The sequence below is a fragment of the Ascaphus truei genome, chromosome 2 (assembly GCF_040206685.1).
Source record: "Ascaphus truei isolate aAscTru1 chromosome 2, aAscTru1.hap1, whole genome shotgun sequence".
NCBI classification, from domain to species: domain Eukaryota; kingdom Metazoa; phylum Chordata; class Amphibia; order Anura; family Ascaphidae; genus Ascaphus; species Ascaphus truei.
The window spans coordinates 203,817,022-203,840,875 of NC_134484.1; the positions used below are offsets into that span (position 1 = coordinate 203,817,022).

Here is a 23,854-nt window from a genome sequence, read left to right on the forward strand (position 1 = left end):
CAGTTGTATTTTGAACAGGAGGAGGGTGGGGTGGGGGGAGGAAAGAAGAGAAAGTTTTAAGATTTGTTTGAACATCGGCTGGATTTTATTTGCGTTATTTGCATTTTGGTAATCAGAGCCTGAGTAAGATATCTGGGAAGCACCCACCGTTGCATTCTTTTCACTGTGATGGGCCTGGCTGGGTGTCTTCCAAATGAAAAGCTGGATAGTGGGCTTTTTTTCCAGACACTGTGGATGTGTTTAAACATTTCATGGCATTTTTGCGAGAGTCTGATTTTTTTTTGATTTTTTTGTGTTCTACCTGTTCGTTGTTGTCAATCCAGTTACTTGCAGAATCTTTTAAGAATGCAGAGGAGGGGTTAATGAGATTCCTTTTCACGCTGGGGTGGGCCACTCCCTGGGGATAACAGGCCGTTGAAGAAGTCTGACCAATCAAAGTTCTAGGATAGCTCTGCCAGGGTTTCATCTCTACGTTGTTTGAAGCTTGTTTAGCTTGCATAACTCTGTGCACTGCGGGAGAAGCCTGAAACCGTCTGCAGAGTTCTCCCCTGAAGATACACCGTTCCATCTGCATTAGGGTCTTATTCTATATACGCTGAGGTGGCCATTTTCAGGCCAAAATCGCCACAGGAATTTTTAAGTTAAAAAAGCCAGAACGTCCACTTTGCGTATGTAGAATTACCCCTCCCCCCCCAGTATTTCCTGTCCAGTCCCTTCAGACTGTGATCAGAGCTTCTATTTACCTGCAGATGTACACATCTGTCTACATCTAACCCACTTGATAGGAGGGAGGCAGAAGGATGGAAAGGGAGGGGAGGTTTACTTGTTGGCTGAAAAATGTTACAGGGAATAGGGGAAATGTTTTCACCTGGCAGATTGTTTAGACAAGCGGTGATCTGCTGTGCTTGCTTTGTTTGGCCACTGCAGTTTGAAAAAACATGTTTCTGCTGTCTCTTCATAAGAACAGATGTATTCAGAAGACCTCTTCTGTTTCGGAGATCACTGCTATCTAACGAGGCCAGTGCTGTCCTACACGTTTTATCCTGCAGCAGGGAAAGCGCACAGACAGTTGGAAATGTAATGGGTTTTGGCCTGACGCTCTATTATACAGCTGTGCAATCCATACATGTTTCCTGCCATTTCTGTGGTGCAAATCTTTCCTTTGGAACGGTATCTATGTCTCTGTCTCGGAAATCTTTTACTTCTCAATCTCCACCGTTCTATTTTGTCTCCTCGAATTTAACCATTAAAACGAATACATTTTCCTTCATTGTGCTTTATGCATCAAATATGTTTGTGTTGGTTACTTTCCATCGACTGACATGCTTCCATTCCTGTGGATTAGTTAGTGGGGCAGACAACAACAAAAAAGGGTCTCCTGGACTTGTTCTTGCGAGATCTCCTTTTGACTAGGGTTGCCAGGTGTCCATTATTGAACTGGACTGTCCTGTATTTGGACTGTCCAGTAAAAAGTTAGAAGTAATACTGGACCGGCTTGGGGGGGGAGGAGGAGTGTGTGTGATTTCCGAGCAGGAAGAGAGCAGGGCTGTTGCAAGTGGGCTGGGCAGTTTCATCCATCCGGATTGGCTGCTGATGGGTAATGCAGCCAATCGGGTGGAGAGGGTTTCTCGAGTGAGTCACACCTTTGGTCATTGGTCCCAGTGTTTTTGGAGAAGCCACATGACAACCCTATCTGGTACAGAAATGCAATATAAATGTCACGCTTCCATGGAGAAGGTTCTAGACAGAACCAAGATAAAGGATGTTATGGCTAAATTAATCTGAACACCCTGTTGTAATTTAGAGCTACTGCTGACTCCTTGAATTGATTTTTGCTTCTACTGTAACAGGGATAGTCCGGCCTTTTTAATTTCTGCGACCTTGTAGAGCATCCAATGAATGAGTAAGGAAGTAATGGACGGGTGTGGTGTTTCCGCAGGAGCAGACCAGAGCAATTCTCACTGATTTGCAATGTATTTCAGCCTTCCAGTGACACAAGTGAGATCATAAATCAACAATAGCTGCCTGTTCTTTAGGGGAAAATAATGATATATCAACAGTTTTGCAGCTACTGTTGTGTATTAGTACTTATTGTTATTTCTTTATTTTTTTTGTAACAGTTTTTTTTATTGGACACGTTCGTGAATTATTGTACATACAGGGTTGTCATGAGCCCATGACAGTTCAAATACAACAGTTTAGCCATATCGTGACCAATATAGTTTTCTCATTTTCGTGAGAGGGGAGGGGAGGAGAGAAAAAAAAAAAGGAAGAGAAATAGAGAAAGGGGGGGGGGGGAGAATGGACTAACAATAGGGGGGAAGGGGTGAGGTGGGGGGGAGGGAGGGGGAGGTGCCCAAAGCCTCCTTAATAACCCCGCCTTCGGTTCGGGGGGGGTTTACTAGCTCAGGGGTTTTCCACGTCCGGCCTTCTTGGGTTTTATCTCCTCATCCAGGGGTCCCAAGTATTCCAGAACTGGGGCATCTTCTTTTGAAGCATAGCCGTGCGTTTTTCCATTATCATGACCTCGTTTATTCTTCTGATTACTGTGGTTCTCGAGGGGGCCTTGACTTGTTTCCAGGCGGCTGCTATAGAGCACCTGGCCGCTGTTAACATGGCCATGATCAGCCTGGACATTGGTGGAGGAAGATCCTCAGTTGGTTTGTTCAGCACCAGAGTCAATGGGTCGAGGGGGAGGGAAAGCCCCGTTACCCCAAAGATAAGCGTCTGGATCATGGTCCAGTACCTCTGAATCTCCGGACATGACCACCAAATGTGGGCCATGTCCCCCTTTTGACCACATCCCCGCCAGCATAGGTCCAATGTGCCGGGGTAGATTTGGCTCAGCCTAGCTGGAGTCAGGTACCACTGATACATAATTTTATAGATATTCTCTTTTATTGTAGTACAGATTGATGTTTTTGTAGCATGCTCCCAAATCTCTTCCCAGTCTTCCTGATCTATTTGGAGGCGCAAGTCCTCAGACCATTTTTGCATATACCGGTGGTCCGGGGGATGGGATACTAGTTCCATACCTTTATAGATCTCAGATATCAGACCTCTTTGGTATGTGTTTTTAGTACATAGGGATTCAAATCTGGTGAGCGGGGGGAACTTGGAGGTTGGGGATAATGCTATTAGGAAGTGGCGGACTTGAAGGTATTTAAACAAATGGAGGCCCTGGATCTGGAATTTGTCCTTTAGTTCCTGATAGGTTAAGATCTCCTCCTTCTGCAGCAGATCAGCAACCAGCTTAATGTTATGACCCTGAAATTGGTCAAATTGTCTCGGGGAACATCCCGGTGGGAAGTTGGGGTTCCCAAAGAGTGGTGTGAGCTGGGAGGGGGAAGCTAACAGACCATACTTCCCTTTGCTTTTAAGCCATACGTGCCACGTGCATCTCATTGCTCCCAAGTCGAACCTCTGTGGTCCGGCCCCACTGCCACTCGGGGTCCACAATGCTACCTGGAGGGAGCGGGGGCGCGCGTAATGGGATTCTATTTCGAGCCAAGAAGCCAGGGCCGGGTCGCAATTCCAAACTACAGCCTGCTTCAAATGTGCTGCGAGATAGTACTTAACTATGTCGGGGACCCCCAACCCCCCTCTCTCTTTTGGTGAAAGCATCACTGATCTAGGAACTCTGGGTTTTTTGTCGTTCCAAATGAATTGGAAAAATTGGGATTGAATATTTTTTTAGCGCTGTTTGTGGGACTGCGATTGGGAGGGTTTGGAAATAGTAGAGTAGTCTTGGGAGGATGTTCATTTTTATTGAGACTATTCTCCCAAACCACGAGATCTGATGCTTTTTCCATGCTTCGAGGTCTTTTTTAATCTGATCGAATAGGGGGGGGTAGTTATATTGGTAGAGTGTACTGTAGGACTTAGAGATTTTAATTCCCAGATATTTAATACAGGTGGAGCTCCATTTGTATTTATAGTTGGCTTGAATTAATTTCCATGTTTGGTCGGGGAGGGATAAATTTAGGGCCTCTGATTTGTCCATATTGACTTTATAGTCTGAGACTGTTCCAAATTGGGTTAGCGCTCTTTGAAGGTTGGGGAGGGAGATATGGGGGTCAGCAAGCGTTAAAATCACGTCGTCTGCAAATAGGGAGATTTTGTTCTCCCTATCTGCGATTTGGATTCCTTTTATGCTTTTATCATCTCTGATTGTGGCTGCCAGGGGCTCTATAGTTGGTGCAAATAGGAGGGGAGAAAGCGGGCATCCTTGTCTAGTCCCGTTCCTGATTTTTATTGGGTCCGAGAAGCCTCCTGATAATTTTACGTAGGCTGTAGGATTTTGATAGAGGGCTCTCACTCCCTCCAGGAAGGGCCCACAGAAGCCAAACCTCCTCATGGTCTGGTGTTATTTCTTTATTTTTAACGATGTGGTATGCCTGTCTGTCAACCAATCAAGTTCAACTTCTGTTCTACCTTCTTTTTGGGTGATTTGGTTTTGTTTGATGAAAGGGGAAACCCAGACTCTGCTGCCAAGACGGAAGCTGTAAATGGGTGACAGTCCTGTGGTGTATCTCTGATCTTCAAGGTCTCCCTGTACCATCTGGGATGCTGCTCACTTCCTGCCAGCATGTACTTGGGACTGCAGCACAGATCCTGTGTCCAGTGTGGAATACCCCCCCCCCCCCCATAGCAGGCAACGCTTTCAGGCCCAGTGCAAAGTTGGTGATTTAAGAGTGCACAGACCAAGGGAAATCATGAGCAGTTAGGACACAGCCATCACAAAAACAAGGCACTGTTATTCAAAAGACTGCTTCCTCACATTCATCTGAAAGTGACAAAGATCCTTTCATTCCTTGTCTGCCTTCCATTCATTCGCTCTTTCATTCTGTTTGTCGCTTCTAGACAGAGCCTTCCTTCCTTAACCCTCTTCTCCATCACTATACCCCATGGTTGTCAGGCAACGGGAGAAGATCTGGCCACACATGCACATTAGGCAGACTGTTATCCCCTGCCTTTTTATTCACTTCCTCTCGGATTGTTTTGAAGTTTTGACAAACACTGCAGCAGGGGAATGCAGATTCCATTCACGGCCTACCTGCTCAACCGTGGTTAATGTGGCCAGAAATAAAGCGAGAGCCACAGCGTGTACGGCCACGCTTTTACTCCTGGTCGTGACGTCATCCGTCGCCGTTGTCGTAGCGGTTTTTGTCTCTAGTGTAGGAGGCAAGAGACGGCGACGGGGAGGGCGTGGCCGTGAGCGGTTCACCCTCATTGGCTTTATCGCTCACGTGCCCACTGACGTCACACGGCGGTCGCCGAAAAAATCTAATTTAATTGACTTCCAGCTATCGGGACCAAGCCGTCGCGGTCGCACCTACTATAAGCGCACCCAACGGATTCAATACACTTGTTTTGACGTGGCGTCGCCGTAGCCAGGACTATAAGTGAGGCCTAAGTGGGACACGTTGGTCAGCAGTGCCAATGCGTGGCTAGAACATCCAGTGGTGACTAGAGCCATGTGTGTGTGACTCCCAAGCCATAATGATTTAGTGCCCCAAAGCAGTGGTTCATCAACTCACTAGACCTTTTTCAGAATTATATTGCACTATAGAGTATGTTTGCAGTCTTAAACCTGCCAGTTACACATCTATGTACGGATATCGGTGCACCTACTTTAGGGCTGAGAGTCTGCATGAATTGCAGTTTTAATGTAGCACTCTTGAATAGCAATGTTTAATTTGTTTAACTGTCTTAAAATGCAGGAGCTTCCTTTTTTAAGGCTTTTTAAACCGTTCTTATAAGAGTATAGAAGCCCTTTCATGTGGCGCCTTTTTGGAGTTAAACACATCTTTAATGTCTCTAATGCATGGATCTGTTCTGTTAGATGGTTTGATTTTTAGATACAAAGCATGGAGTGATTCCTAGATTTCATGATCTAAAAAGCATACAATTTTTTCATAGTCCAAAAAGAATTGCTACTGAACTGAAATGCTTATATTAAAGATGTAATATCCCTTAAATATTTTAATAGAACCCAAGGAGCTGAAACCTCCTAAACTTATATTACCATAAGACACCAAAAACATCACTTCCAAAAAACTGATGTATTTGATGCTCTGGGAAACCCAATCTAAAAGCCGTGCTTTGTGCCGTCGTACCGAGCATGCAGAAAACGTTTGCCTTTACTACTACTTTATTCTAGAGCACATTTGTATTGTTCTTTTCTATCTGCGAGTTCAACCTTTTGCTAAGGTATCGCCCGTGTGTCAGTGGGTGCAGAACCCTCCAGATTGGTAAATGAGTAATCCTAGTTTTTGAGGTTGAGGGACACGTGGAAACCCAATTGTAACCTGTAATTGCAGCCCTATAATAGAAGCAGGGGATGCACCCGTTATCTTTCATTCTTTACATGTCAGGCTTTAGTTTTTGAGCAGCAACATTTTAAATTCCCAGCATGTGATCTTCCGCTATTTGGTCGCATTCAAATTAAGTTACTCAGAGATGATGCTATTAAATAGTGTAAATCCAGGTTCCTGTGAGAAATGTCTGGGTCCACCGGCCCAGGATTCCTCTATGGGGCGAGGAACAGGGTCACCCTGTGCTCCTGCGACACCAGACCCGTCGTCCCTCGCACACCTTTCTACTGTCCTGTCTGAATCTACCCTCAATGCGAAAAAGGATAAGCGCTGCACACCAAATAAATGAAAAATAAGAAATGATGGTTACCGGTGCTTCCATCCATGAACGAGAGGCTGCATCCAGTCCACGGTATGCGAAGAGAGAGGGGGCAGACAGGACACACAGATTTGAAAAAATGCAAATATTTATTTAAGCCAACACGACGTTTCAACCACAATGGTCTTTATCAAGTGCAGAAAAAATGGCCTTTTTTTGGCACTTGATTAAAGACGTTTGTGGTCGAAACGTCGTGTTGGCTTAAATAAATATTTTCATTTTTTCAAATCCGTGTGCTTTGTCTTCCATCTCTCTCTGTGAATCTACCCTCAAACACAGTTATTCTACAAAGTTCATTGAACCCAGTTATAAGTTTCATTAAATAGATGTCGGCATAAAAGGTTTCTGTAAATGTTGAACATGATTTATTTGTTTTTAAGACATTTTGCTTGTTGGCCTGTTTATAAATGTTTTAACCAGGAAGTAATACATTGAGGGTTACCTCTCGTTTTCAAGTATGTCCTGGGCACAGTTATGAAAACAATACATGGTTGCAGTAGGGCCCCGCTTTACGGCGTTCCGCTCATACAGCGGTATCGGGGAGGGGGCCGCCATGTCTGCACATGTGCAGAACGGGGTGTGCAGAGGTCGCGCATGCGCAGAACGGTGGTCGTGCTTGCACAGAACGGAGGTTGCACATGCGCAGAAGGGGAAATTGCCGGTCTGCGCATGCTTAATGCCGAAAATCGCCGGTTCCGCTTTCTGGCGATTTTTCGCTTTGCGGCAGGACCATAAAACAGAACATTACCGGGGCCCGCCTGTACATTAAATGAACAGGGTGATACATTAAACTTAAAGACATTGCGTGAAAAGTTAAAGCATTAGTGCTGGAAGCAGATGCACGGACCCTAATATGTTACAGGGAAGACTTAGATGGAATTGAGGTAGATTAGATGTTTTGAAATGTAAATTCTCTAGATGAGTGAACAATGTCAGCATGCATAGATAATGTTATATTGCTCTGTTTCTTTGTTCTAAACCTGTTCGTGCTTCAATATTCCTTTAAAGTCTGTAAGTACAACAAAAGATGTATAATTTAAACCAACGGCGCCTTTGTCCACGTAGACATGAAACGTTTCACTTATCGCAAACCATTTCTCTTTTGATCCCTAATTTTGCAGGTTTGCCAAGTTGAAGAGCCTCAACCTCTCCAACAATAATCTGGGGGATTTCCCACTGGCTGTTTGCAGCATCCCCACCTTGACAGAACTGAACCTTTCCTGCAACGCGCTTCACGTCATTCCTGCAGCAGTGGGAGACATGCACAAGTATGTATCGGAACTGTGAAGAGACAATAAAATCCAGGTGGACATGTTAATCCCCCCAAAATTACATGATTTGCTCAAGGCCTTCGTGGAAAGGGTTTTTTTGACCTAAAGATCGAAGTAGGTCCTGAGTAGCCTTTAGTGTCTGTGAGATCTGCCATGCAACTCCATAAAAGTTCTGAAATTAAGGAAAAATTGAGTTTTGTGTTGAAGATTGATGCCTAGTTTGGGTATGGTAGATGCAATTAGTGGCAACAGTAGTAGACCGTGGAAAAACAATCAAAGAAAAAGCAGGCGTCAAATATAATAGTGAGGCTTTCAGAGGTTAATTTGTGATCACATTCGCATGTCTCAGTCTGGTCTGCCACCCTGCTTTTCCCCATTATGTCTTGGCATATAGTGCTTTCATTGCAGCAAGGGATTCTGGGAAATGACATGGAAATGAGCACACACTGTCCTTTTGCTTCTTGTCCATTTTAACATGGATCCCTAGAAGCTTATGCCTGCCGCATTCCATATCTTGTCAGCATTGCCTGGGTTAAAGAAGTGCATGGCCAGCAGTGTTAGCATTGTATGCCAAGAGATACTGGTGTAAAGCAGGATTGCACACCTGTCTGATTCGTGTCAATGTGCTCACATGTGATCTATTTATTTGCTGTGCACTGTACGGTGTAGGGGTTGTCACTTGTTTTACCCACCATAACTTATATAATGAAAGGTTAATTAGGAAGCAAATTGTTTAAAGTTGATTGGTCAGTTTCACTGCATAGTCAGCAGAGAGAAGGTCTTGCAAGTATTGTGGCATAATGCAAATGAGAAGCAAATCTGGGGTAAAATAACCATCATATTGTATCAAAGAAAAAAGCTACATATACCCCTATATTCTCAAGCAGGATCAGATGGTCACCCTTATTCTTTTGGTATTAGTCCAGATTAACTACTAATTCAATGTGTCATTGTTGAGGGGGCTTCTATTGCTGGGGATCCACAGTCTGTGTGCCATTGTGGTTATGATGACTTACCAGGCCGTGGGTGTCCTCACTTCCCAGCTTGCAGACGTTCCTTCTGGATGGCAACTACCTCCAATCGCTTCCTGCCGAGTTGGGGAACATGCACCAGCTAAGCTACCTGGGGCTCTCCTTCAATGAGTTCACGGACATTCCTGGGGTGCTGGAGAAGATGCACACGATGGACAGACTCTGCATGCCAGGGAACTCGTTGGGTGTTCTACGGCTGAAGACTCTGAGAAGAATGCCTCAGATCAAGCACGTGGATTTAAGGTATGCAGGAATACAGGCGATGTATAGGCATCGGGGGTTTGAAGGTGCTTGGATACAGGACATGTTCATGGCATACTTTTTGCTGCGAGCGGGGTGTCTTATTGTCATCTAATTCCTATTTAAAATGGTATTTTACATCCCTTAGCTTCTTTTCTTTTTTTTTTTTTTTTAACTCTTTTAGGTAAATATGTTGCCCCCTCGGGTAATGGTTTGAATGTTCAGCAAAGCTTATATAAGATGTGCAGATAAAAACAAGCTGATGTTTAAGGGCCCACACTACCTATTTGTCTCAAAGTGTAGTTTCCGTTTAAAGCGGTAGTCCAGTGAATGATCTCTAAATGGTGAAACTGGCTGACAAGTGGTTGTCGTTTTTACCCTACAACATGTCCCTGAGGAAACCATTATCAATCGGGTACTGAGACTTTCGGCTATTAGCTTATCAGAGCTAAATAGGATCCCATAATGACAGCGTGGTTAAGAGCTGGGGCTATGTAACTTTACAAGGTGCGAAACAGCAGGTCACCGAGGGTCACTTCCAGGCATAGCCGACTCGTTACCTCCCTGTCCTGCCATTGAAGCTGCCTGGGGGAAAGGGTTGGTTAGAGTCGGCGACGCCGCTACTCATTCTCCAGCCCCAGATTCCTTCACAGAACGTTACATTAGACCCTGAAGTGTATGGAGGGAAACGGAGGACGCAGCTTCATTGTATCATGTTTCGTTTTTAAATGGACTTGAGTAAATTAAATAATTAAGCTGCAAATGATGAGGGGAAAATGTGCAATATTCATTTTAGGATAACGAGCGGGTGGGAGACAAAACTGTAATTTGGTCTCGCGTATACCTTGTAGGACATTCCGAAAAGAGTCCATTGCCTGTTTTTCATCGCCTGCATTACATATGGTGCAGGATAGCAAAATGTGGGGAATAGGAGGTAATGTACATTTCTGTAGTCTCTTATCAAACAACCTTTTTGCTATGAATATCAGTGATCTAGCTGGCACGCTACAAAAAGATGCGGTATCATTTCTGCGGACTCCAGCAAAAAGTATCTCCTCGTGCAATAAATCAGTGATGCAGTTATAGATTTATAGGCCGGGTTGGAACTCGTACAGCAACAGATTGGCCGCAAATGTAGCGATGCTGAAATTGGCTGCGTACCTGCCACTTTGGATTTACAAGTGTAGTTTCTTTAACGGAACACGTTAGAAATGTCTGTGCAGTAGAAACCGTAACCAATGATGAACCTGCTCGGCAGATCTGCACAACAGATGTTGCTTGTATGCACCCCATGGGAAGCAGCCCTCCCCTGTTCTTTCAGGCTCTCATTTCCCTTGATAAATGGTGTCCCACCTGAGAGGGATATCCCCCTTGCATTGAGGAGAGGGGTTGCGAGTGGGTTGATGAGGCTTCTATGGCATTCAGAGCATTCCATGCTGGTCCCTCTGCCACGGAAGGGCAGAATGAAGATGAATGTTCTTTGGAAGGGGTCCACTAATGCACCAAAGCACTTCCTGTCCTCAGAGATTTTACAGGAGCGCACTGTTTGTAATCCATGTTTACCTTTATTCTGGGTAGAGAATTTTTGGATACATTCTTTGCATTCATTTCCCAATAGTTAAAACGTATTTTCATCATTAAAACCGTGTCTCCCTCTCCCCCCCCCCCCCTTCGCTTGCATGGTTAGGGGGACTAGCAACACAGCACAGGTCAAACACCCCCTCTGCCCATTATAACAAATGTTTTCTTTTTACCAAGTTTTTTGGGGGGAGAAAATCAAAATGGCCTGTTTTTACGCTGTGTGTATATAAATGACATTGTTGATATAATGAAGTTGGAAATGGATCCCAACGACAACGTGTTCTTGATATGACTTTATTTTTTTTTTTTTTTTTTTTTTGTGGGAGCGTGCGACTTTATTTCTTCTTGAAAGAAAATTGTAGTAAATGTAAATCCCAATTGTAATTTTGTTTCGGGAACTATATTGATATATACTTTCTACCTGTAATACTCTTCTCCCTAGAACCTCTCTGCAAGCCTATGCAGCTTCACTTCTTGATGTGTGTGATCAGTGCCTGCCCGTGTATCCTGTACCAATATTTTACATAGGGTTTATCAACATTGGCTTAGTAATGTATCTGTGGCTTAGCTGCTAATGATAGGACCAACAGCTGCCTCTTCTCTCCTTGGCCAGTGTGCACACAGCGTATTACCAATATACCATATCTGCAAATAGAAATACATTGACAATGCAGGCGTTCTACAACTGTCTTAACTGCTCTATCGTACGTATTTACTTTAGAGGAGGTAGGAATGATGCACCCTATAAATTGTCTATTCAGTCCTACACTGTGATTGGGTTGTAGTGTTTCAGGTTATGCATGGGGCCTGCAATTGGAGTGTTTGCTAGGAGTGCATTAGACACATTTAATATATAGCTAGAAACGAGCATTGCAACTAAACGCCGCACTGTAAATCACTTTTCAAAGCCCCCGACTACAGGCAATACATGGAAACAATGCAGAAACCTGAACTAATGACCTGAAATGAAACTCTTGCCTTTGGGTAGTTCTACATGTAAGACACAATGAACTGGTTCACTAGTATGAGAAGTCTGCACAGTCGGGAACACGCAGCCTGAAGGCTGTTCTTATAGAAGTGCACAGCGCCCTCTTCACATGCTTATACACAGCCCTTGCAGTCCTATTGCTTACTGCACCCATAAGTGCAGTTGCTTCACACTTGGTAGCCAATGGTCACATATCACACATAGCCATTCAACCACACATTACAGCGCCACGATTGCATGGGACATTTAGTTGTAATTCTCAAAGGGGCAGAGATTTTTGCAGAACTGTTGGAAACCTGCACTGCATAAGGGCTGTTATATAGTGCGTGCGTGCGTGCGTGTGTGTGTGTGTGTGTGTGTGTGTGTGTGTGTGTGTGCCTGTGTGTGTGTGCCTGTGTGTGTGTGCGAGCGTGTGTGTTTATTATTATTTATAAAAAAAAAAACATTGGTAAAAATAAAATATTTATTAAATTTGTGCAGACACACAAATACATATATACATATATACACACACATATACATACATTCAGCGCCGGTAGCGGCGCAAAAAGATTATTTTCCCGTCTTCGCCGCTGTCTGTCGGCTCCCTGCCGTGCGCGCGCGGCCCTTATATAGAAGGGCTGACTAACCTCAGCCATCTATAACTGCCGCGCGTGTGCACGGCGTAGCACGCCCCGCCACTATAGAACGGCCCTTAGCAAGTAAAAAAACCAAACCATTATTTCCATGTAGTCTGGGGAAATGAGTGGCATAGTGTAAACTATCCCTGGAGTGGAAAAACACTTAATGAATCGTGGTATAAGCTTCTTGTTACCTCGGAGCAAATTGCTTGAGCGTCGGTCACCAAAACTAGATTACAAACGCACTGAATATATAAATCCTCTGTGCACAGGTTTAGTGACTCAATAAATCTAGTATAATTTCAGATTCCATCCAAGTGTCTTTTTGGGGGTCGGGAGGGGGTGTCCAAACGTTAAGCTAAAATCATGTCGCCATTTGTTAAAGACCACTGTCTGTACTGACGCATCTCTCCGAACTCCTCACATGTAAGAGACGCAGCATACTGCACTTCATAATGTTCCTGCTGAGTATTATCAGACGTGTAGCACGTATTTCTCTGTTGGTTTGTTACAGGCGGCTACTCCATGATGTGTTTTTGCTTTTTGAACTGAAGCATTAGACGTGTGCAGATGTTCAGTCTCAATATGGGGTTCTGCTTGTGTTTTATGTTTATTTCAAGGGCAGGCATCCTGAACATAGCTTTGAGCGCACACTTCTGCCGCGAACCTGTGAATCGTTCAAATAAAAAACAAGAATAAAAAATAATAATACTTCATTGGTTCTGCGAAGTATAACAATTGTGTCACTGTCGGCACAGTCTAAGAAAATGTGCAAAGCTTTCAGGCCTTGCTGAGGAAGTAGGGATTTTCACAAGATCCCCCCCCTGCACAGAGCTTCAAACAAGAGGAAGTTTTACACATGTTCTCCCAAACTTGGGTCTGTGTCAATTGCAAACCATTTTTTGTTTTTGTTATTTCCCTGACCAGGTTGAATGCAATCGGGTGCTTGCTGGTGGATGACTCCGACTTCCTGCTTCACGTAACCCATTTGGACCTGCGAGATAACAAGATGAGCGAGCTTGATGTGACTGTTCTAAGCAACTTGGAGGTCCTGCACTGCGAGAGGAATAGCCTGACCTCGCTTAAGATCAGCGGCTATTTCTTCAAAGCCCTTTATGCCTCGTCTAATGGTAAGGCTTTCTTCTAAGGAGTAGCATATGTAAGTGACAGAATACATTGTCAATATGTATAGCGAAAACACCCAAACGTTACCGTTTTGACTTCTAATGTAAAATTAAGAAGTGCTTTAATAATAATAATAGCATGTTCGTTGCTAGTTTTACGTAGCGCTTTACAGAGGCATTTTGCAGGTCCCTGCACCGTGGAGCTTACAATCTGTTTTTGGTGCCTGAGGCACAGGGAGATAAAGTGACTTGCCCAAGGTCACAAGGAGCTGACACCAGGAATTGAACCAGGTTCCCCTGCTTCAAACTCAGCGCCAGTCAGTGTCTTTACTCGCTGAGCCCCTCCTTCTCCTAATCGAAATGTTAGTGATTGTAACCATGATGCAGTGTATTAAATAAATAATTTGTGGCATTTTCTTTCCGGTACTTAAACCTCAGGAAATCGCCTCTTTACTGACATTTCTGTGGTCTTCAGGGACCAAGAACTCCACCTCAGGTCCATTCTTCAGAAGGAATGGTGTTTCCTTGAGACTAGAGGACTCCTAGTGTTAATATGAAGGTGCCAGCGTTCAGGCAATTAAAGCAGTACATAACTAAACAAACAAAGCGACACTTGATCAAAGATCCATTGTCCGCATGAAACAAGGCTTTTTTTTTGTTTTTGTTTTTTTTCTGGGGTTTTATCGTTGCTTGTAGCACTTGCAGAAATATATATATTTCTCCCGTGTCCCTGCTATGCTAGTGCAAACGAATGGGGATTAAGCCCCTCCTAGTTGGAGGTAGGACAAACCTTTCAACGACTCAGACTCCATTGGCCCCTACAAGGCTCCCTGTTCTCCTCCTCACAGCCGCTATTTTGGTCCTACCAGTCCAGGGTGTAGGTTCTCTCCTCGCAGGTTTTGTTGTTTTACTGATGCATCTGGGTACAGGTAGCATCAGGCTTCCTTATTCCCAGGCAAAGGAGAAGATTGCCCAAAGTCCCCAAACGCCGTGAGATGCTCGTTCGGCTAGTGGGTAATAAGCCGGTTTGGGCTTGTGTGGTCCTTACCATTGTGCTGAAAGTATGCCCACTGCACTGTGGTATTCACCGGTAACTATACCATCCTGCTTACCTGCAGAGGATTTCACTGCAGGCTGAAGATTTTGCTGCGGTGGTTTTGACGCTACTCCAATCCAGAGTGTAGGCGCCATGGGTATGGAAACTGGCCACACCGGTGGTTCCAAAAGGCAGGATATGCCATCTATGTTTGTCAGATCCTCTGGCGCTGTGGTGCGCTGTTCATAAGCTGGTACTACAATTCTTGGCCATAAGCTTATCTCCCTTTCTAACTTTTCTGGCATGGAGCTGTTATGCTCTGTCACTTTTTTTTTTTTTTTTGCGAAGACGCCTGATCGCTCTACTTTTTTTTTTTTTTTTTTTGCGCAGGCGCTGGATAGCTCTGCTACCTTTATTCGCGCAGGCACTCTGACGCCCCCCATAGAACCTGTTCACTCTACCAACTTTTTAAAGACATTTGTCTCAGATATTGGACTTCTGTTTCTTGTTGTTTTTTAATTTTTTCCTCCCATCCGAGACGGGGATTGCTGGGGTCTATCCCCATACGTTTGTACTGGCATAGGTGGGACGTGGGCGGAAAAAGGGAATTATGCTTACCGATGTACGATCATTACATTTCTCCGAGTCCCTCCATGCAAGGTTCCCAACCATGAGATATGTTTTTGTTTGTCGGTTCTCTTGCGGTCGTCTCTCTTCCTATTGCTCGGCTGGACAGACCATTTCTGTGTGAAGGAGAGCAGGGAGCCTTGTAGTGGCTGATGGAGCCCGATTTGTTGAACGTTTGGTAGCACAAACATTGGGCTGAGCTTAATCGCCATTTGTTTATCCTGGCATGGGGGGGCTAGGAGAGAGGGACTGATCGTGTATAACAATGAGCATAATTACCCCCCACATTTTATTTTATTTTTTGCATACTGTACGTTTCCATTTCTTTAGATTGTATGGCGAAGTGTACTATTTTGCTTCTTTGGTTGTTATTTACTGAACACCCAGGAAAGGGAGGAGGCTTTCTTCTGTTCTGCAGGTGTTGGCCCCCAACACACTGTTATAAAGAAGAAACTTTGGTTTTCTCATTCATATAAATATGTGATGAAATGAATGTACTTCAGATCCTACACTGATTTTAGAAAAAATATTCTCTAGTGACATTTAGGTTCATTTAGAAGGCTGGAGAATATGCCTGCCGAACTCTGTGGCGGTCAGAAATAAAACCGGATGATAAGATACCGCTGTGATCCAACGAACTTGAATCTCCCCTGAATGCATAACATAAATGAATTCTGGTATCAAGAAAATAGAATACCTATTGTCTTAAGCCAAACTTTTTTTTTTTTTTTAAATCGAATATCTTATCAATAGCTTCTGTATTTTTGCCATAGTTTATTAGGGAGGGGAGGGGTGTGTTCTGTTTTTCCGGAAGTTGCCAGTAGCACAACTGTTCTCTGGGATCTTGAACATGTTTAACTAGGAGTAGTGCTATAAATAAAAGCGCCATATGTCCATCTGCTCCAGTAAGATCAGCAATGCTTACTAAATATACCTATGTGTTTGTTCCAGAACTCACCCACCTGGATGTGTATCCAGTCCCTACGCATCTAACCTTCATGGATGTTTCCAGGTAATGCCACACATTCTAATAAATGGGTCAGAGGAATGGCCCACAAAAAGCTTAAAAGGGTCAAAGTCCCCCTCTCACCAGGGTCACAAGCCCCACGATGCTATACTCGTGAGAGAGAACATATTAATAAACAAACCCTTCTGTTGCCATAAGGATCTGCTAGTCATTGACAGCAATATGATTCCCAATAGGCATCAGAGTCAGTCGGCAATATTTGTAACATGGGGCTACCTATGTGCAGAAATCAGTGTTAGACTTTGCTTTACAATGTGCTTACTGAGAGGTATTTTTGACGACTGCAGGCTAATCTTTAGCATGAATTACTTTTCTGAAAGAAAGTATAAAGGCCAAAAGCAACTGAGCAAACTATATTGCAATCCAGTGGAAAAACACACACTAACACTTCTTCCTTTGGAATTTATTTTCTAATGGCCCTGCATGCTTAATGACTTCTGAAACAAGTTTAATGAGTTTACTCACCTTTGTACATGCAAAGCCTCATCTATAAACTGTACACGAATATATAACTCATTATTTCGGAACTCTCACCTCACACTGCAACGCTTCTAGTGTTATATGATCGGGTGTGAATTTTTTTACAGTGGTTTGCTGAAAGGTAATCCTGACCATAAAAAAAAAATCATGTGGGTATTTGAATAGATGATAAATTAGAGGCATTATGATGCTTCTGAAATATTTGTTAACGCTGCATGATTGAAACCGCTTAGCTGTTAAATCCAAAGTGGTGTTTCCTCCGCACAATTATTAGAGTTCTTTTAAATGTGAACATTTTTTGAAGTCCTACTGTGAGGTTTCTCACTGGTTATTCTTTTATGCAGCATCACTTACCATTGCACATGATGCACTTTCTTCAGCCCAGCAACACAAGCTTTGCGCAGTAAATTGGTTAAAACAAGAATCTGCTCATAAGCATATCGGTTCGACATGGTGTATCCGGTATGTGTGCCTGGCTGAAATCATAGTATGGCCGGATTTTTCAATGTCTCTTGGATACGACTTGTTAACACACATCCCTGGAGGTTTCGTACTGCGGTTGAAAAATCCATAATCTTCTAAGTGCAAAATATAATGGTTATCATGCCGTGCTCATAGGAATAGCATTAACATGCTTGAAAACATGTCTTGGCTGAGCCTCTTCATTTTGTGCTGTTGACAGAGACTTGCTGTCAAAGCTGCACAGTTATGTTAGGTGATTTTTAAATATTGTCTGAAGGTTGTGGCTTTGAAAGAAGCGCTAGGTTATCATTACTCTTTTAGAAGAAATGACATACTGTAGTCACATAATGATGGGCAATTCTGTTCACCTCACCCATTTTCTTGCCCTACACAGTACTCACAAGGAAAGCTTTTCATTGCGCAAAAGGGCTATACTTGAGCTGTCTTTTTCTTCTTCTTTTTCTTTCCGTGTTCTATGTAGAAATCGTCTGGACGGCCTCCCTGAGTGGGTTAGTGAAAGCAAAAGCTTAGAAGTACTGGATGTGAGCCACAATTACCTGAGAGAGCTGCCTGCCCGGTGAGTACTGCATGCTTTTCCCTGTAAGTAGAAGTTGAGTGGCGCGAAAAGCACAGCAGCTCACTGCTTTGTACGTTTGAAATATGGACGCAGACTCAAACCATGAGCAATCCAAAGCAGAAAGGAGCCAGGTGGAGTGATCAATGTGTAGACATAGCCAGGAATTGATTAAAGGGGATAGTAGTATTTAGCTCTGCAGTGGGACAGCCTGGTTTGTACACAGATGAGTGACCTCACACACAACCCTTGTATCCCTGTGGGCCTGGTTCACTATGGTCAGAAGCTGTGGAAGGCAGTGTTGATAGTGCACCAGCTTCCATTCGATTTGAGTTGCTTCAGCATTAACTATGTTCTTCAGTGTGTAACCATATTGAATAGGAGGGTTATACCTCCGAAACACACAGATTAGATGGCCGGCTCTTATGGAAATATCCAGAACCTTAATTTTATTACCTTAACTTTTGCTTTGCTGCTTTTTTTTTTTTTAATAAAATAGCGTACGTTAAATAGTTAACAATGCACCACTATACACAACAATACTGTATCGCGTCACCTAGTCTTTCATGCTTACTTACATGTGATAAAGCTATTACTATAGATGTTGAAAATGGTAGGTAATTGCTGTGTGGATGAGTGCTTTCACTGTACTGCAAATCCAGCATGTGGTTGCGAAGTAAGATTCTTTGGCAAGTGCTTATAATGCAGGCCATGCCTGTTGTGCGCACACACATGGGTAGAACAGCAGTATACATGTTTGTCATTCAGAAAATAACCTACCTGTGTCATTCTTTGTAAACTATAAGAGTGATGCGTAGTTGTCCTCTCAAACAGATAACATACATGTGCTATTCTATTCATTTCTCTGTGTGGCTTTTGTCTTCAACAGGAAAGATGATCCAGGGCTCCACGGGTTTTTAGCAAAATAATTTATTCATAATACACAACGTTTCGGCCTCACTTAGGCCTATGTCAAGTGACTGGTAATGATTAATTACCAGTCACTAATGATTCATTACCTGTCACTTGACAAAGGCCTAAGTGAGGCCGAAACGTTGTGTGTTATGAATAAATTATTTTGCTAAAAACCCGTGGAGCCCTGGATCATCTTTCCTGTTGCTGTATACTTGGATTGCTGCAGATAGGCCATCCTTGAACCAGGAGCTCCGGCATTGTGCGCAAGTATCGCATTTCTTGCATTTATTTGCACTGTTTTGGTGTGCTACAAACCCACATACCTTTGCATTTGTCTTCAATACATAATTATTTCTTTGTAAAGCCCCAGCATATTCCGCGGTGCGAAGCGGGTACAGAAATGTGATGATTACATACACAGAGAGGCGCACCCCTGTGATATAGGGTGGAGGTTGGTCCAGCTGCACAGCTGCTTCCAATAAGGTTGGAGGGGAGAGATCAGTCCAGGATGACCCCTAGATCGGGGTCTTGAGCTGTAGATGAGATTGTGATGTCATGGACAATGAGGGGTAGTGTGGGTAATAGGGTGGCAGTGGAAGGGGAAAAAGAGTATTCTGTTTTGAACATGTTAAGTTGCAGGTAACATTGGGACATCCAGTACGAGACGACAGACCTAGATAAATTTGGGTGTCATCGGCATATGGTACAGAAAGCCATTAGATTATACATCTCCTGCTGAACGAATACAGAGTGAGAGAGCAAAGGGCCAAGGACAGAGCCTCCTGGGAGCCCAGCAGAGAGAGAGAGTGAATAGAAGACACCAGAGAAGGAAACACTGAAGGAGCAGTTGGCTAGATAGGAAATGTACAAGGAGAAAGCTTCGTTATGGAGGCCAATGGAGCGAGTGTGTTGAAGGAGAGGATTGTGATCAACCATGTTAAAGGCAGCAGAAAGATCCAGGAGAATTAGTAAGGAGAAGTAATCCTTAGACTTGGCTGTGAGTGCTCAATTGGCCACTTTTGTTAGTACTGTCTCAGTGGAGTGTGGAGGACGGAAACCAGATTGCAGCAAGTCGAGCAGGGTGCTGGAGGAAAGGGAGTGAGTCAGGCGGTTGTATACAAGTCGCTCAAGTAACTTGACGGTAAGGGGGAGTAGAGAGAGAGAGCGCTAGTTAGGGAGGCTGGGCCAAGAGAGTTTCTTTAGAATGGCTGTGAAGATGGGATTGGGCCGGAGTGAGTGAGTTTAGATAGGCGTGTTGGGGTCGGGTTTAGTGTGCCAGAGAGGGAGTGGAGGAGATGTGAGGGAATAGAATAAAGGGGACAGGTTGTGTAGGGCAAGATGAGGAGCGCAGAGACATGGGAAAATGAGCGGAGGGTGGATTTAGTTGTGCGAGGGGAGGTTGGTGTTGTGTCTGCAGCTTGATATGAAGAGACGTCATGTCTGAATGACTTACTCTTGTTTGTGAAGTGGGTAGCGAGGTCTCATGACATGAGGTTAAGAGGTGCAGGTGTAGTTGTGCGGAGAAGGGGGTTAACGATGATATATAGGCGTAGGGTGTTGGACTGAGTTTGTGAGAGTTAAGAAAAGTAGGTTTGCTTGGCAAGGGAAAGGGCTATGTTCTAGGATGAGTATCAATTTATTGTAGAGGAAATCTGCTTTAGAGCGGGATTCCTCCAGTACCGGTCCACAATGCGTGAGCACTTTTGGAGGTTGCCGGGAGAGCGTGCGAGACCTTACCTTCTCTCCGGTGACTTCTGGCGATGCGTTGCCATGACAGCACAGTCAAATAACGCCCCGGGGTCAAACGGCAATGCGTCGTCGCATGGTAATGTCAAATGACGCCGCCAATGCCGGAGAAAAGGTGGGGGGCCCATGAGGATGCAGGGGGAAAACAAAAAAAAGTTTTGTGCACCCCTGCTGTAGCTAGTAGAGTGAGGCTAAAAGTTAGGAGGGGATGATGAGAGGAAAAGGCATGTTATAGGAGATGGAGCAGAAGCGGGAGAAAGCCAGGTCAAGGGAGTGTCCATTGTTGTGAATAGGAGAGGTGGTCCACAGGGCGCGAGATCATAGGAGTACGTTAGAGAAGATCGGCAGCTGATGTGGCATTGGGATTGTCAATAGGTATGTTGAAGTCTCCCAGGATGTCAGTAGGTGTATCAAGGGACGAGGCCAGGTAGCAAAGTTGTCAAGAAATTGAGGTGTATGTCCAGGGGGATGACAGTAACACGGAGGTAAAGCGGGGATAAGTGACGGACAGCATGGGCATTCTTGTTAAATGAAAACTGCTTCTCACCATTACACGTATCAGTGCTGAGGGAGATGACAAGTTGCTGTACACTGTGTCCTACATCATCTGTCAAGCGATCGGCTGACCGCTGCTTTGATCTGTTTGCCTGCATGCTGTAAATGTTCTGCACTACAATGTTAGAGGAATAAAAAGGCACATATTGTGGCAGGAAGTTTTGAGCATGCAGGAAGATGCTCAAGTCATTTTTAACCCCACCCGTTCTACCCATTAATGTATGGGTTAAAAAAAAAAGGTGGAGGGGAATGGACATTCAGCTGTTGTCATGTAACTGGAGATACTTTGATTGAATGAATGATCGGTCAGCTGGGGACACAGGCATCTGCTGATTAAACCTCAGTCCCAGGAGAATAACAGGTGGCAGATGAAGATTAATCTTGCTCCTCTAATAAAACACGTAATGAATTTAGTGTGTGTGTGTGTGTGTGTGTGTGTGTGTGTGTGTGTGTGTGTGTGTATAGTATTTAGATAATGTAACGTGGTTTTGAAAGTTCCAGTGTATAATGTATCGATTCCGAATCTGTGTACAATAAAGCTTGAACCGTTAACAGGCCTTTACATATCAAGTCATGTGTAACCATTCTCTTATTGGCCTTTCAACGAGTGTGCGCGGGATATATTAACGAATTAATTTAGTAGGCGCGGCTCGGTGAGTAAAGACACTCAAACTCTGTGTCATTGTTTACAGAGTCGATCGGGAGTCTGGCTTAATTCCCGGTGTCGGCTCCTTGTGACCTTGGTCAAGTTACTTTATCGACCCGTGCCTCAGGCACCAAAAACATAGTGTAAGCTCACCCGGCCATGGACCCGCCTGTAACAATCCTATGCGCTGCATACCGTGCACTATACTGTAACAGGGAAGTGCTTTGTGTCCCATTGGGAGAAAAGTGCTATGTGAAATAAAGTGATCATTATTATTTAATCCCTCAGAGTTGGACCGGTGCTCAAAAATAGAGGCAACAGATAAATTGATTGGTAAATGTTGCATGACAGAGGTAACTTTTAATGTGTGATCAGAGTCCTGCTTACGTTGCATTTGTTTCCCCCCCGTCTTTCGTTGCGCTCAGGTTGCTCTGCACCAGTGGTCTGCGGAAGCTGCTCCTGGGCTACAACCGGTTGCTGCGACTTCCAGAACGGATTGAGCGCACCCAGCTGGAGATACTGGACGTGCAGCATAATCAGCTGCTGGAGCTCCCCCCCAACCTGCTGCTGAAGTCAGACAGGTAGGAAGAGCCGTGGACAGGATTTGTAAAGTGTGTCGCTGCTAGTTCAGTGTGTGCCTGCTCTAGCGCACCTAGTTCAGAGCACACGACTCGCAAAGAAGCAGCGCTTTTGTAAGCGCTTGTGTTCTGCACAGTGGGAATACTTGGTTGTGTTGGGCTGACGGCTGCGTATGCTGCGCTCTGTGGTATATATTTACAGGCACGATGAAGGCGCGCAGTTTAATACTTTGTGTGCAGGTTCCAGACAGTGCCTTGCTTCGTGGATCTAGTGCTGTGATGCCATCAGATAGTATGGTAATGATTAATGATGTCAGCTTATTTGATGACATCAGCTCCAGCTGTGTTTTTCTGTTCCAGTTTCTCGGTGCAGGTCACCCATAACAATTTTCTGACTTACTGGTCTACGACGTATTGCTCTCTGTACAATAGAAATGTGTTACTTGGGGGGTAATTTAGTATGGTCTGACGCGGCCAATCTCACTGCTTCAGACCATGTTGAAATACCCCCTTCGTTGTGGAAGAGGCCAGGAACACATTGTATAGAGGTGGTGGAGCTCCTAGAAGGGGGTTAACATGTTGCGCTGTATGTCTTATTCTGATCTAAAAGGCTGCGATGAAAGTAGATTTGGGAGTAATTTTATTAAAGAAACACAAAATAAAAAGTATAGAGGATTGAGGCGTAGGAACACCATTGTTTGCATTTTATAGAAGCGATCTTCTCTTGTCCCTTCCAAAGCTGTTTTTATTTTTTTACACCTGATGCTTAGTTCAGGAGATAAATCTTCTTGAAATATTAAGTGTCCGCGAGGTTAAAAATGGAGCTTTCCGAAATAGAAACCCACTATGCACGTCACAGCCCTCTCCAGTTAGCAATGTGGGCTCCAAACAGCAGTAGGACTGGACCACAGAGATTTGATCTTGGAGCAATGAGATGCACGTGGAATATATGGCTTAGAAGCAAAGGGAAGTATGGTCTGATAGCATCCCCTTCCCAGCTCACACCACTCTTCGGGAACCCCAACTTCCCACCGGGGTGCTCCCAAAGACAATTCGACCAATTTCAGGGTCATAACATTAAGCTGGTTACTGATCTGCTGCAGAAAGAGGAGATCTTGACTTACCAAGAGCTTAAAAACAAATATCAATTTCATGATCTCCACTTATTCAAGTACCTACAAGTCCGCCACTTTCTACTAGCACTGTCCCCAGCAGCCAAATTCCCTCCACTCACCAGGTTCGAATCTCTCTGCATCAAAAACAGATACCAGAGAGGCCTGATATCCGAGATCTACAAGGGTTTGGAGCTCGGATCTCGGGCTCCTACTCACCGGTACATGCAAAAATGGTCAGAGGACCTCCAGATTCAAATAGATCAGGAAGACTGGGCAGAGATCTGGGAACAAGCTAAAAAAACATCAATATGCACAATAACAAAAGAGAACATCTATAAAATTATGTATCAGTGGTACCTGACTCCAGCCAGACTGAGCCAAATCTACCCCGGCACATTGGATATTTGCTGGCGGGGATGTGGTCAAAAGGGGGACATGGCCCACATTTGGTGGTCATGTCCAGAGATTCAGAAGTACTGGAACATGATCCAGACACTTGTAGAGGACACAACGGGACTTACTCTCCCGTTTGACCCACTGAT

At 44.3% G+C, this 23,854-nt stretch overlaps 1 protein-coding gene across 1 annotated transcript in view; it reads left to right on the plus strand.

Annotated features, from left to right (window-relative positions):
• The window catches only part of PHLPP1 (PH domain and leucine rich repeat protein phosphatase 1), a 134,662-nt gene that overhangs the window by 73,763 nt on the left and 37,045 nt on the right, over positions 1 to 23,854 (plus strand). The window contains exons 5-10 of the mRNA XM_075585857.1: positions 7,818 to 7,964; positions 9,011 to 9,241; positions 13,355 to 13,557; positions 16,166 to 16,226; positions 17,665 to 17,760; positions 22,045 to 22,200. Of these exons, the coding sequence (XP_075441972.1) occupies positions 7,818 to 7,964; positions 9,011 to 9,241; positions 13,355 to 13,557; positions 16,166 to 16,226; positions 17,665 to 17,760; positions 22,045 to 22,200 (894 nt within the window). The remainder of the gene's footprint in view (positions 1 to 7,817; positions 7,965 to 9,010; positions 9,242 to 13,354; positions 13,558 to 16,165; positions 16,227 to 17,664; positions 17,761 to 22,044; positions 22,201 to 23,854) is intronic.